General features: G+C 49.8%; 1 protein-coding gene across 1 annotated transcript; it reads right to left on the reverse strand.

The window, feature by feature from the left end:
• Positions 1 to 587: 587 nt before the first annotated feature.
• F5147DRAFT_811542 (uncharacterized protein) lies at positions 588 to 4,176 on the reverse strand. The gene is made up of 9 exons (XM_041443458.1): positions 3,535 to 4,176; positions 3,420 to 3,482; positions 3,094 to 3,318; positions 2,831 to 3,045; positions 1,669 to 1,984; positions 1,590 to 1,601; positions 1,444 to 1,536; positions 1,161 to 1,388; positions 588 to 1,110 (listed from the first exon to the last, which is right to left on the reverse strand). Exons 1-9 carry the CDS (start codon positions 4,012 to 4,014, stop codon positions 826 to 828), a joined length of 1,917 nt encoding a protein of 638 aa, XP_041298083.1. The 5' UTR covers positions 4,015 to 4,176; the 3' UTR covers positions 588 to 825.
• Between the last annotated feature and the right edge of the window lie 9,741 nt (positions 4,177 to 13,917).

Here is a 13,917-nt window from a genome sequence, read left to right on the forward strand (position 1 = left end):
AGATAAGGTAAGGAGAATATTGTTGGGTGAGTTCGATCCTAATCTTGATTCCACTTTCTCCTCTTGTATGATGTTTGGTTATTGATGTTGGGACGGAACTACATAGCATTTTGTATACGTTCGACGAACTGCAACGGCACGTTTTCAGCTGTGCAGAAACGCAATCTTTGGGAGGATCTTCCGAGGGATTACTACGACGCAAGGAGAAGGCAACTTGAATTTTGGATTGACGAGTGGGAGTGAAAGGAGCTGTAAGGTGGTAGTGCGACGCAGTTCATGTCATACTTGGAATGTCATTCTTTTGATTTGTTCCAATACCACACCACATCACTAATGTTAACGAAGTCTGATATCGGATGATCGTTCTTTTGTAATAATGCCATTGTAGTTTTTTATATCACTCAACAGGTCATGAAGTACATGATCTGATCCGAGTCTCTCTCCGCAAGCATCGACACCGACATAGTATTTCTATTCTCGAATCAATCTTCATCTTCGGTGTCTGCAAGGACTGGTATCGATGCTGTTTGATGATACCATCGTCATTGTTTAAGACTGACCCGATGGGGAGATATTACTAGACAAGTCTTGTTTCGGCTCTTGTATTAGATCGTTGATGTTCATATAATGGTCGCGCTTTGTCGCAGGTGCAGAAAAATGAATGCGTAGTCTACATTTCGACGGAGATGATGAGGAGTTCATTTAGTATCCGTATCGTACATAAAGGATGGCTCGAAACATATTGAAGAGAGTACTGGTAGGCAAAGTGTCTCGAAAGTCCGTTGAGAGATGTGATTGCATGCGACCCGTGAAGGATGAGAAAATCTAATGATTACTGTCTGTGTATTCAGGAGAGAGACAGCCGAGAAAGAGCCAGAAGCGAGTCCAGAGTCCAGCCTGTCTTATCGTTGCATCTGGACGTGAAGGTGTCAAAGTTGTGGCTATGCCAGTAGCATCGCCAACGGAAGGTGCGGTGGATGAACCAGACATGACAGCTTGTGGTTGCGAAGATGGCTGGGTGACATTGGGCTTTGGAGGCCGTGAACTACTTGTAGTAGGGTTCTTTGAGGGGAATAGTATTTTTCGTTTCTCCCTCGCGCAGGCATTTCTCTACACAATATCAGGTGGAGTAGGACGATCAAGGAAGAGAAGGAACATACACGTTTGCCCTTCGCATACGGGACCTCAACAACCGCAGGGCTGCGCCCTTGCAATTTGATACCTTCATCACGTGGTGCGCACCGTTTCAGAATATTTCGAGCCCAGTCAAGAGGGGAGGATGGTGACGTAGCATGAGCACTGGAGGGGCTGCGGTTGCGGTGGAATAGACGGCTGAGAAGCGTGCTGCCTGGTGATGCTGAGGAGTGGGAGCGGCTTCGTGCAGAGGACTGAGAACATGCCAGAGGTCAGGAAAACAAAATCGAATTGATAGTGATGACATACATGGGAACGATTTGGTGGAACTCCGTCGAAAAAACCCTGGGGTATCCGATAAGCAGGCGGACGTCGTTGGACCGGATATTGTGTAGCACTAGTCTAGAGCATATATGTTGAGAAAAACAAGATCTGTTGATGAAAGTGTCACGTACATGGAGTGCCAACTTGTTGACCAGGCGGCAGAGCGCATTCAATTGTGAGAATATACAATGGGCATTCATATCGACTCACCTTTGAATCCGAAAGTAGGTCGTCGAGGTTGGTTTCTCTGAAAATTGCAGCAACATCCCATGTGTACGGGTTTCTGTCGCGGCAGCCAGTGGCTAGTAGTTTTCCATCTTCCGAAAATGACACGCAATACAAATAATTTGCATGCTGTAGGGGCGAACCGATAAGTTGTCCATTGTCGAGGTTCCACAATAGCACTGTATAGACTAATGATGCGCTTGCGAGGATGCGGTCATTTGGTGATATTGCAATGGCCCAGACCCGGTCAGTGTGCGCTTCCAGTAGTGCGGTTTGTTTCCATGTTTTGGTATTCCATGTCCTAATCGAGTTATCGCATGTCCCGTTTTTCCCAAGCCAGGTGTGGCGTTCGTTGAACGTTCACACGAGAAAGAGTCGATTGGTTTGAATCGTCTTAAGGTTCGAACAGGATAACTGTCCTAACTAAATGTTATTCAAAAGGGGGGATGAAAATCAACTACCCTAACAGTAGATATACGTCGGTTTATATACTGTAGGGAAAGAACTCTATGGAATAAGACAGAATGAGTGAATATGAGTATCTAAAGAGACTGATGAAAGTAAATATCGGTTGCCAACATCAATGCGTAGATGTTGGCTTTTTTAACGAGCGTTACATACGCCCTCCAGGTCCTCTAAACGAGGGGACCTTTCTTCAGGTGATGCGAGTTCCTTTAGTTCTCTCGCGTCGGTCCAAGGGACGCAAAGGCAGCTGAGAGAAGAACCAAGGTAAGAACATTTACTATCAATATACTAATAATGATGAGTCTACCGAAAACGTCTTCGGTGGTGACATCAGGCATCCGTGAGGCCTGTTCGAGGTCGAGCTGCTCAGCAGCTGCGATAATCTCCTCTACGTCAGGTCCAGGATCTGCCGTTGGCGCAGTACGAGCTAGTGCTGCCGTGGTCCGGTTCGGTCCGGTTCAGAGGGCCCTGGACGAGAACCGAGAACTGGACCATGGTCTGGTTCTACAAAATTGTCGAACCCAGAACCGGACCATCAAGAACGGTTCTTAACAGTCCGGTTCGGTTTTTTTGCGGTCCGAACGTGAACCGAACCGCAAATTTTTCAAGCAGCAAGGAAAAACATTCACAATACATCTACATGACATTGGGTAGCTAGGCTAATGACACACCAGCTGCGTACTCTTCTGCCTCTACTGCCGCTGACACATGACCATTCTTATAGGCTGCCTTCATTAATTGTAGCGCGGAGAATGTGGATGGTGCGAGGGCGTTGCGGCGCAGAGTCGATGTGATCCCCGCACTGGAGAAAGCGCGTTCCGATGGGACTGCACTGCCTTGAATGGGCAGGTAATCACGCGCAACACGAGCTAGCGTTGGATATTGCATTGAATGTAACTGATCAAGGATGTAAGCGGGGAACAATGAATTTGAGGGCTGACTTACACCCCACCACGCGACAACGTCATCCGTCTCCTCCAATGGTGAAGTAAGGTATGCGGAGAGCTCTTGATGAGGATCGCGCGTGCGATGGTCTGTAGCTTGACGTTCCATGATAGCGTCGCGCATCCAGGAAGCACCATAACAAATTGAAGCTTTCGTTGTTGACATGGCCAATGGCTCCTTGGGTTGCAGTCCTGGGGCTGGAGGCGCTTGATAATATTTGTCAAACTAAGCATCCATCTGAAGTTAGAGACCGCCAGGATACTTAAGGTTGAATAGTACTCACCACCGCCTGAAGTATGGACCACTTACTTGCATAGTGTACACACCCACCCATCAGGTAAACGGGTAAATATAGTCCTAACGTCCGCTGTGCGTTCGCTTTTTGAAAGCTAAATACAGGTCTTAGTTGAGACTCAAGGAAAACAATAAACGAGTACATACAGTAGTGGTGCACCCGTTCTCAGATTTAGATTCATCAACTTCATCGTCGACCTCTGGTTGGGGGATCAGCTCGTCAGCAGACGACTCTCCCAGATCAGGTGTAGAGGGTATTTCTTCATCTTCGGAGTCAAGAGGAGATAAGATTCGCATGGCAGTTTTCTTGCGTGGTGGATGATCCGTAGCGCTGGATAAAGCACGTTTCCTTGGGTTAGTTGACGAAGACAGACCGCAGGCATTGTCCACATCGCGAATACGAGCTGACAGTTTTGAGGGCCAGCCAGAGCGCCTAGATCCAGCTGCAACTGTTGCTGGGGTGCGTCCAGCCTTGAGCAGAATGGAGAAGGTGTCCTTTGCGGATGTAGTGGAAGAGGATGGTTGGGGCAATGGTACTTCATCGTCAGGATCGTTAAAGAAGGTAATTTCAGAAGCATCCTTAAGGGTGCCGTCAGCGTTCAGAGCGCAGCAGTCTTCAGACATCATGAGGCAAATAACTCACAAGTTTTTTGTTAGCACCTCGTTTTATGTGTGGAGGAGACCCTAACACCACAGAGCAACAATATCCAAGGAGATCTGTTAGAGATGACAACCGGTGGAGGATCATGCTTATCCAGGAAGCATATAGACTAGAACATGTAGATATCTGTGATATAGGTGAACATATGTCAGTCAGTAAGAGTTCTTGAGAGTAGATTGATTAGTACTTACCTTCAAAAAGGCTAACAGTAGCCCGATTAACAAATAATGCAAATCTCGAAGACGATGCTTTGATGTTGACATGGACACCGACGTCATCGTTATTGAAGTCGAAGTTGAGGGAATTCGAAGTCAAGGAACGGTTCAGGAAGGTTCGGGAAAGTCGAACCAGAACCGGACCATTAGTGAAGGTCCAGAACCCAGAACCGTTTTCCGGTCCGGTTCTGGCTGGTGAGGGAACCATGGACCGAACCACAGAGAACCGGACCAAAAGTCCGGTTCGAACCGTGGTTCTGGACCGGACCGCGGCAGCACTAGTACGAGCGGGAGTAGGGGCTAAGATGGTAGCAGCGTTGGTGGTCACGTCGGCGATGACCTGGGCAGCGGTGGTAGGTCTAGGACGGTGGTTATGGGCTGGTCGCTCACGAGGAGGGTAGGCAGGACGGGTATAGTGAGGAGGTGGACCAGACGCAGAGGTGCGGTGGTCTAGGGTGAGGTTGCGGCTGCGGTGAGCATGGCGTCGGAACTCACGAGCCCGCTCGGCCCGGAGCTCAAGGTCGAAAGCATGGGACTCCTTTCGAGTAGCTAGCTCTTTAGCCTGGGCCTCAGCCCTGAAGAAACGCGTGAATGCTCCTAGAGCATCAGCGTCTTCGTTGGGTCTTCGTGGAGGAGGGTGACGCCCTCCACGTCCCCTTCGTCCCCTTCCAGGACGGCCCCTGCCTGTCCGAGTGGACCGGTGAGTTGGGGCATGTTCTCCAGGCTCGCGACGTGCCGGTGAGACGTCGACGAGCATCGCATCATGCGAAATGGGAGGAGGAGTGGTTGACATGGGGGAGGATTCACGATGTGGGTTGAAGTGCTGAGTGCCCGTTAAATAAGGATCAGGAAACTCGCTTAGGGAGGTTTGGCTGGCGAGATCAGTCAACATTAAGTCTGTGATGCCGGATACAGTATCTCGGGCCCTTGAGAAAGCTTCCGTGACGCAAATGGGGATAGAGCTTGAGGAGGTCGAAATTTTCCTCGGTAAGTGAGATATGCCAGGGACACCCAGTGCTTCCAAGTACTGGGATAGAGCCTCCAGGCGCGACACCTGATGGTGGGGAAACCACGCACGGTCGCCAGTGGAATACTCTACTTCGAAGAGGGCATCAGCGCCAGAACCCTGGTGGTTCACGATTTTGGCGACGGACCATTCTTCAAGGTGCCCTATGTCAGAGACTTGGGCTAGCTGACGACCAGGGAATCTACGATCGTCGTTAGGGATATGTGGATGGAGGAGGTGTGCATGGAAGGCCGGGTGAAGTCCCCGTTGTTTAAGTTGGGCTGGGAGGTCGAGTAAGAACGAGTTGTTCTTGTAGTCCTCGAGTATACGATACGGTCCGATATATTTCGGAGCAAGTTTGTGAGCTCGACCTTTAGGGAGCGAGAGGTTTTCAGTCGACACGTACACTAGATCACCCTTGACGAATGGGGACTCAACTCTTTTCCGATTGGCGGTTGCGGTGCTTTTGGCACATGCAGCAATTATCGCGTCGTGAGCGCCCATGATCGCATCCTTCATTCGTTGCGCGAATACTCGTACCCCTGGGAACTCCGAGTTCGTGTTCCAGATCATTGGTGGAGGTAGCCTACTGTAGTTTAGTACAAATGGGGGGTACTTGGTGGTGTCTGAGCACGCCGAGTTGATCGCGAACTCGATGGCCGGTAGTTTAATCGCCCAGTCCTTTTGCGAGGGGGACACGATCTGTCGAAGCATCTGCGTGATGGTTCGGTTAGCACGCTCAGTCACGCCATCCGACTGGGGGTGGAAAGAGGTGGACATACGTAGCTGAACACCTGTAAGTTGGTGGAGGCGCTGCCAGAAGGTACTAGTGAATAAGGTATCACGGTCACTGACAATATTTGATGGCATACCGTGGTGCTTGTAGACTAGGTGAAACATCACCTCTGCGACGTCTTTAGCTCGGTAAGTCTGCTTGGTCGCGGCTAAGTGTACCATGGACGTTAGGTGGTCTATTGTGACCATAATCATATCAAACACGCCTTGGAGCGTCCTGGATTCAGGTAGCGGCCCTACGAAATCTACGCCGATGGTTTCCCAGGGACGAGACGGGACTTCTAGTGTTTCTAGTAGGCCATATGGTTGGTGGTTGGGCGTCTTAGATACTTGGCACGTAGGACAGGACTTACAGAAGTCTTGGACGTCATTTGCCATGCTCCTCCACCATACACTGTCGCGAAGATACAGAAGTGTCTTAGACGGGCCTAAGTGAGCGAGGATTGAGTGAGCGTGGGAGATGATGATTTCGCGCACGCGCCTTACACCGATCTTAATGTCTGGGATACATAGAATACGTTTGCCGTTATTTCTAAGGAATATCCTTCCATTGCTCACTTCAAAGTTCTTAAAGGTCCCAGGGCTCTCAACGACTTTGGCAAAGAACGGATCGTCATGGTATTGATTCACGATCGAGTTGCTGATGTCGATGTCCGGGTCTCCTAGAGATATGATCTCAGGCAAGGTGGGAGTGAGTTCGGCGTTTGAGACATTGGTGAGGTGTGCGGGCGTTTGGGGGATGTTTGGCTGCGCAGGTTGTAGGTCCTTATTTGCGCAGTTGACGTCGCTTACATCAGCATTTGTGACAGTTTGGCTATGAGTTGCGTCATGTAGATTCTGGATTGTCGTGACGTCTGTGCTTATGTCATCGGGTCTGTTCTGTAATTGTCCAGACCGTCCTGCTTCTCTGCTTACATCATGTTGTAGGCTCTTGTTTACTTGTAAGGTGCGTCTTTCTTTGTCCTTATTGCTAATTGTCTTTGTCTGTTCGCCAGTCACCTTTCCGCCCTCCAGTGATTCTGAGGGGTTTCTACCCAATCTCAGGGTCACTTTCCTAATTCTGGTGACAGGTGAGTCCCCACTTGCGCATGTGGGAGCTAATTTTCCTTCACTTTGCAGTGTTCCACCACGGCTGCTGATATCCCGGTCTACCGAGTCGTCGGTGATATCCCGGTCTACCGAGTTGCTGGCCGCTGTCTGGGCAGAGCGGTTGCCGTCCATGAGGGTACCCTTTTTAAGGGATCTCATGTCGTTTGCCGGTTTAAGCGATCTCATGTCGTTTGCCGGTTTGAGGGACCTCATGTCGTGTCTGGTGAGTGTATCTCTGGGATGCTTACCCTTACTGACGCCCTGGTCGTCTGGTAGCTTGGATACGACAGACGAGTTTGTCAGGACGTGTTGAGGAACGCCTCTGTCCGGTGGAGTCGTTATAACCTGCTGAGGAACACCTCTGCCTTGGGGATGTTCCATAACCTGCTGAGGAACACCTCTGTCTTGGGGGTTCTCCAAGACTTGTTGAGGTACGCCTCTTTCCTTCAGGTTTGTCATAACCTGCTGAGGAACACCTTTGCTTTGAGATGTGGTTATGACTTGCTGAGGAACACCTCTGCCTTGAGGTGCAGGCATGACTTGTTGTGGCACGCCTCTGTCTTCTGGGTTTGGCAAGGCCTGCTGAGGAACACCTCTGCCCTGGCTACTTGGTTTCCTTTGGTGAGTTGGTTTGGCGCGCTTGTGGTCAGGTTGGGTTTCACTGAGGCCACTGACTATCTTTTCTGCCAGCCGTGCGGATCGTCTGTTCTCGGTCGCACCCAGGAAGAGGGGTGTCCCAGTATATACCGGAGCCGTGACGAAGTTCAGGAGAAGTGTTCTGGGTGCGTCTTCCTCCTCTACAATTACAAACTCACTTTGGGCTCTGACAGTACCCTTAGGCTCATTACTGTACATACGCGACAGCGCGTCTGCAAGAGTGTTGTCTGCTCCTGGTAAGTATTTTATTTGGAAATCAAATTCGCTCAACACCTCTAACCACCGGGCTTGTCTAGGAGATAGCTTGTGTTGGGTGGTAATCCACTCCAAGCCCTTATGGTCCGTGAAAATGCGGAACTGGACGCCAATTAGTAAGTGACGAAATCGCTTCAGTGACTCCACGATCGCTAACAGTTCCTGTTCATGGACTGGGTAGTTCTGTTGAGCGGAATGGAACTTCCCGGACCAGAACGCAACGACGTCGGCTTGCTGGACTGGGTCGCCTTGCGAGAGCATGCCACTTGCTCCAGTAAAGGAGGCATCAGTCACGAGATTGACTGGGGATGTGCTGTTGAGGGCGCTAGGTAAGTCAAGTGCTTTTCGCCTCGTATCTCGGTGAGCGTTGACGCACGCTCGTACTAGGTCGAAGGCACGTTGATCCGTTGGAGTCCATTCCCAATGGGTAGTGTGCGCCGCTACTTTCGAGAGGTGCTGCATGTGCACCCGTATGCCCTCACAGCCAGCAGCAAGATATCCGACAGAACCGATGAACTGCATCAAGAGCTCCTTGGAGGTAGGTGTCTTCCAGTTGATAATTTTGTCTACCTTATGCGGATCCAGGTGTATCCCTTGGTTGTCTATGATGTGCCCCAGAATGGTGAGCTCGTTCTTAAAAAACTGCAGCTTATGTTCACTTAAGTAGAAATGATTCTCTCTCAGGGTGTCGATGACAGTCTTTACATGTCGGACGTGGTCTTCGGCTGAGTCTGAGTATATGACGATATCGTCCAGGTATACATCCATGAAGACGCCGATGTAAGGACCAAAGATATGGTTCATTAGTGACTGGTAAGTGGCTCCAGTGTTGCAATCACCGATTTGCATGACATGGCTAATCATCGTGCCATCGGGCGTTGCAAATAGGGACTTGGGAACATCTTCTGGTACGATTCGAATTTGTTCATATGCGTCCTTCCCATCAAGTAGGGAACGATACGCGTGGGACGAGACATTCCACAAGATCGTATCGATATCAGGGAGTGGAGACGCCAGTTTTCGGGTGTTTTTGTTGCGCTGTCTCGTGTCAAGGACAGTGCGTAGTCTGAGCTCTCCATCCTTAGTTGCCTTCTTCATCATGATCATAGGTACCGCGTTAGTCCCGCTGAAGAATTCCCAACGACCCGTGCGGATATAGTCATCTCGCTTGTTACGCCAAAGGGGGCGCAAGGCTTCTGGGCATTTGGACTGCCTCCAAGCGTAGGCGTGGCCTTCGTCGACAAGAGGAATGACGTGATTGATTGCTCGAAGTGGAGGTAATGGTGTGTCTACAGCTTCTTTGCAAATATCACGTGAATATTGACGAAGTTCTTCAATGTAGGTCTTTATTTCCTCTGAGGACATGTCAATGCCTCGCAGTTCAAGAACTTGCGTCTGCACGCCGCGGATGGGTAAAGGCTCGATACTACGTATCTTGATTTCAGGAGGATTAAAACCTAACAGTACTTGGTGTTGAAATAGGAACGGCATCCCTAGGATGACGTCGTATGATTCAAGGTTCGCGATGTCGAAGGTGCGTGGACACTTGATGTCCTGGTACTCAAGTTCGGCAATTGTCGTGGCTTTCACAGAACTTCTGGAGCCTGAGACGGCTAGTTGGAGGGGGATGGGCTTCTCTAACAGTGCGTATTTCAATTTTAATTGGTCTACGATGGTACTTGAAACGAAATCGGTCAGGGACCCAGAATCGAGTAACGCTCGACACGGTTTTCCGTTTAGTAGGACTACCACTACTAGGGATTTCGGCAAGAGCCTTGATGTGGTCTTCGGTCTAGCTGCTTGTCGCTGGAGGGTGCGAAGATCGGGTAAGTCTGGTTTCGTCCGTGAAGCCATCCCGCAGAATAACTCACCAGAAGTTTTAGGTTCGTCGTCATCGTCACTGGATTCGCATGTCAACAGGCCAGGGACATCATCGTCAGAGTCTTCACTCTCAGAGTTGGAGAAGTCGCTACTTCCCCATTCTGAGGTCACCCAGGAGGAGCTTTCTGAGTCACTGCAGTCAGTAGTGTCACACTCAAGACTGTCCGCAGTGCTTCTGATCCCGGACCGTTCGAGGGACTCCCTGGTCCTAACAAGGTGCTCTTGATTGTAGAGCTTTAAAATGGTTAGCCATTCTACGATGTCAAACGACGGGTCGCTCAATTGTGAGTAATAGATAATATACTCATCTTGGTTGTGCTTATCGCTTAAAAGGTAAGTCTCCTTGTCTCCCCAGGTCGTTAGACTAAACCGGTCTTGTCTGAAGGGACTGCAGATTGGGTCAACGAGTTCATCCGAGAGTAGCGGGACGGCCAGTCTGAGCTTAGCCAATGCACGGTGAGTTACTACCAGATGTTTAGCATGTTCTAACTTCTCAAGTTGGCTTAGATCTTCGATCATGTTGACGGCAAAGCCGTAGAGTCCCTGGGCAGTTCCTTCTGCGATGGCCGCAGTTCGGATATCCGCGGAGGTCACTCCTACAGCGTTCGAGCGAAGGGAGTTAGTCTTTGGTTGCTGGTAAGGAGGTAGACGGTGACGCTTGGGACAGTCTTTGGCGAGGTGACCAGTTTGTTCGCATTCGAAGCACTGATTAAGTTCCCTTAGTTTACGGATGGTCTCAGAGCTCTTAGCGTTGCGAGGAAGGTGCTCACGGCCAATTGATTTGTTCCCTGGACGTCTAGAACTCTTATTACCTTGGTGAGTCCTAGCTGATGATGAACTATTGTGGTTGACAGCATTTGCAGCAAGAGATTGTGTCCGGGGACGATGGTCTCTTCGACTACTGCGGCGATCACGACGTTGAGTCCGGGACTCGTGGTCAGCGGCTCCAGCGGCCAACGTGGGGTTTAGGGCAATGAGGACGTTGGGGTCTTTTAAGTTTTCAAGGAACGCTCGTTCGGTGCGTAAGGCTTTCCTCTCGATCGTGTCCATACTAACGGTGTTAGGGTCGTAACCCTTATCTACTAACGAAGCCTTGATATACGGCTTACAGTTCATCCAGAACTGGCGTACGAGTTCCCTCTCGTCAACGTCACCTGTTGTATCGGCGATGTTTCGGAGGCGTCGTATGTAGTCCTGCACTCCTTGTTTCCCGTCCTGACGACATTCTAGGAACTTCTGACGCTGCATCATCCTGAAGTCCGTTGGGAAGGAATAATCGAACAATTGTTCGAAGAAATCGGTAAGCGTATATTTCTTTTTAAGATCAAGGACATCGCGCTCATAGAATCGATAGGCGTTGCCTCCCAGGTACTTTCCTATCATGCTTATAGTTTGTTTAGTGGAGAGTCTCGCTCTGTCTCGCCAGTCTCGTACTTCGCGAACCCATTTCTTAAAAGTGGACGCGTTAGCTTCTCCGTTGTAAGTGAATGGTGGTTCGTGCTTCAAGAAGCCTTGCTGATATTTTAGTAGGTTCAAATTTGACCTATGCTTATGACGGGCTTTTCGTTTGAGGCGCTTGGTATCTTCAGAGTCACTGCTGTGGTCCGACTCTGGCTCCATCTGCAGTAGCTTCGCGTTGAGGTCGTCGGAGGATTCCTCCTCTGAGGCTGCACCGGTCATGAACGTGGTTGATGTCCTCGATTTCCCTCTGTCTTTGCGTAACTGATTATTACGCGTAAGTGTCTTCAATCTCTTCTTGTCCTTACTGATGTGCCTTGTTTCTTCGTCAGAGGATTCAGTGGATGACCGGTCGTCGTCGGGACCAGGTCCCGATGGCGAATCTGACGAGTCTGGGTCGCTAGGGTCACCACCAACTATAGCTCGTTTGACCGAGCTTTTGTCTGGGAGGAGGGAAGACGCCCTCCAGAACCTGGTGTTCTCTTTGACAGGTCTATCAGTAGGCTCTCTTATGCTTGGTGGGTCATCGTTTATCACCGTTGCGTGACGTCGCTCATTCACGTTCGCAGCGTTCTCTAATGGGGGGGCTGGCGCTGGAGGTGCACTGTCTGGGGGTGGATCTGGAAGAGGCGCGCGTTGTGCCTCTCGGATCAGCTTCTGCGCCATCTCCTCCCTGGTCTGTGCCTCGATGACCAACCTCTCGAGCTCCTTGACACGGTCAAGTAAGTCGTCGACTTCTTCACACTTTTGCGCGTAATCTTCCTTGGCAGATTTTCGGAATCCTTTCAGGGCGAAGTTTTGGATCCTAATTGATCCTGCCCGGTTTTCGTCGTCCCACAGACGACGGAGAGATTCATCGGACTCGTTCTCCCCGGGCCGATTCAACTCTGCCATCTCCTCATCAAAATCTGTCCAGTCGCGCAGGTGGTCCGTGAGCGACCTGAGTTTAGGTTGGTTGTTTTCTTTTCTTTTCTCAAAGCTATCCTTACTGATTTCAGGTTTACTTTCACTAGCCGTTGGACTGGGCTTAAGTGCGGGGAACTCAGGTACATTTCCTAGCTCGTCGTCATCGGTTACCTCTGACCAATTGAAGACTGCTTGCAGACGCGGTACATTATCACTATCGGGCGACGTGAAGGTGCGTAATCGCCCAATTATAGGGCCACCAGTAGGTAACTCGCTGACTGGTGCTACAGGACCCTCATCATTATGTGTGATACGGGTGGTGGCGGCTCCTGCGTTGACCAGCAACGGGGCACTGCTCTGGGCGGGGCTGCTCGCAGCGTCCTTCGCCTGGGTGGACTCCGTGTCCACCTCGTTCAGATCGCGTGGACCGAACCTGGAGGGAAGCTCAGCCATTGGGCTGTCATTCCCATCGTCTCCAGAAACAGGGTTACTGTTTCGAGACCTCGCGCCGTCTTGCTTGTGGGCGCGGCCATCAACGCTCACGTTCCTCGAGGAACGTGGGGAGGCAATTTCTAGTGCACTAGTCGACATTACTTTTTCTTTTGACGATATCGTTGGGGTGGGGGAGAGTTTTTGTGTTAACAAGAGTCGAAGTTTTTGGAGGGTGATCAAGCCTCTTAGACAACGACTATAGCGGAATAGATTTTAGATTTAAAGGCAGTTAAAAATATGTGGCGTTCGTTGAACGTTCACACGAGAAAGAGTCGATTGGTTTGAATCGTCTTAAGGTTCGAACAGGATAACTGTCCTAACTAAATGTTATTCAAAAGGGGGGATGAAAATCAACTACCCTAACAGTAGATATACGTCGGTTTATATACTGTAGGGAAAGAACTCTATGGAATAAGACAGAATGAGTGAATATGAGTATCTAAAGAGACTGATGAAAGTAAATATCGGTTGCCAACATCAATGCGTAGATGTTGGCTTTTTTAACGAGCGTTACAGTGGCGCAGTGGCCGCCAGACGTGGCGCTGGAATTTTAAAAGGGAGGGGACTTCTTGACAATGAAGAAGTGCAACATATCAAGCTTATCCTACGCTGTCACACTAGTAGACCATTTGTTTTACATTTATACCAGGTAGGAAGGCTTTAATCTTCTGAACTCAAAGACGCGGGGATGAATTGTCATGTGATGTTTATCACTTTCCAAGCCCATTTCCCAGGGCCTTGTATTGAAGTTCATGCTACTTACGCTTCGTGTGTGAAGGATTATGGTGTCGTGGAGACACGCTTCTCAAATCTTTCGGGAAACTTTACCACTCTATGCCATACGACCGAGGAGACGCAAATAGTCTTCTTGACGTGTCCAATTGTTCGAATCTACAGGATTAGTACTCAACAAGTCCGCTTATCTGCATCTATGGGAATTACCTGCCAGTGCGTCCCTATCCTAGTAACGCCCCAAGCGCTTAAGCCTGTACATTCTGATGGGTTGGTCATCTATCATTGGTCACATACCGCTATCTACGGAGCGCTTGCAAAGCGCCTAGCCTCCAAACCTAGAATACCATCTTCTAGCATCAAGGGTAATCAATAATTATGCC

This window comes from Suillus discolor (genome assembly GCF_016758755.1).
Source record: "Suillus discolor strain FC423 chromosome Unknown F5147scaffold_5, whole genome shotgun sequence".
Classification (NCBI taxonomy): Eukaryota; Fungi; Basidiomycota; class Agaricomycetes; order Boletales; family Suillaceae; genus Suillus; species Suillus discolor.

Coding starts and splice junctions, on each gene's coding strand:
- F5147DRAFT_811542 (XM_041443458.1), bottom strand. CDS start 4,014: ATGATGTCTGAAGACTGCTGCGCTCTGAACGCTGACGGCACCCTTAAG. Junction 3,483..3,534: donor AGAACGGGTGCACCACTACT/GTATGTACTCGT, acceptor ACCTGTATTTAG/CTTTCAAAAAGCGAACGCAC. Junction 1,985..2,830: donor GCGGCAGTAGAGGCAGAAGA/GTACGCAGCTGG, acceptor TAACTCGATTAG/GACATGGAATACCAAAACAT.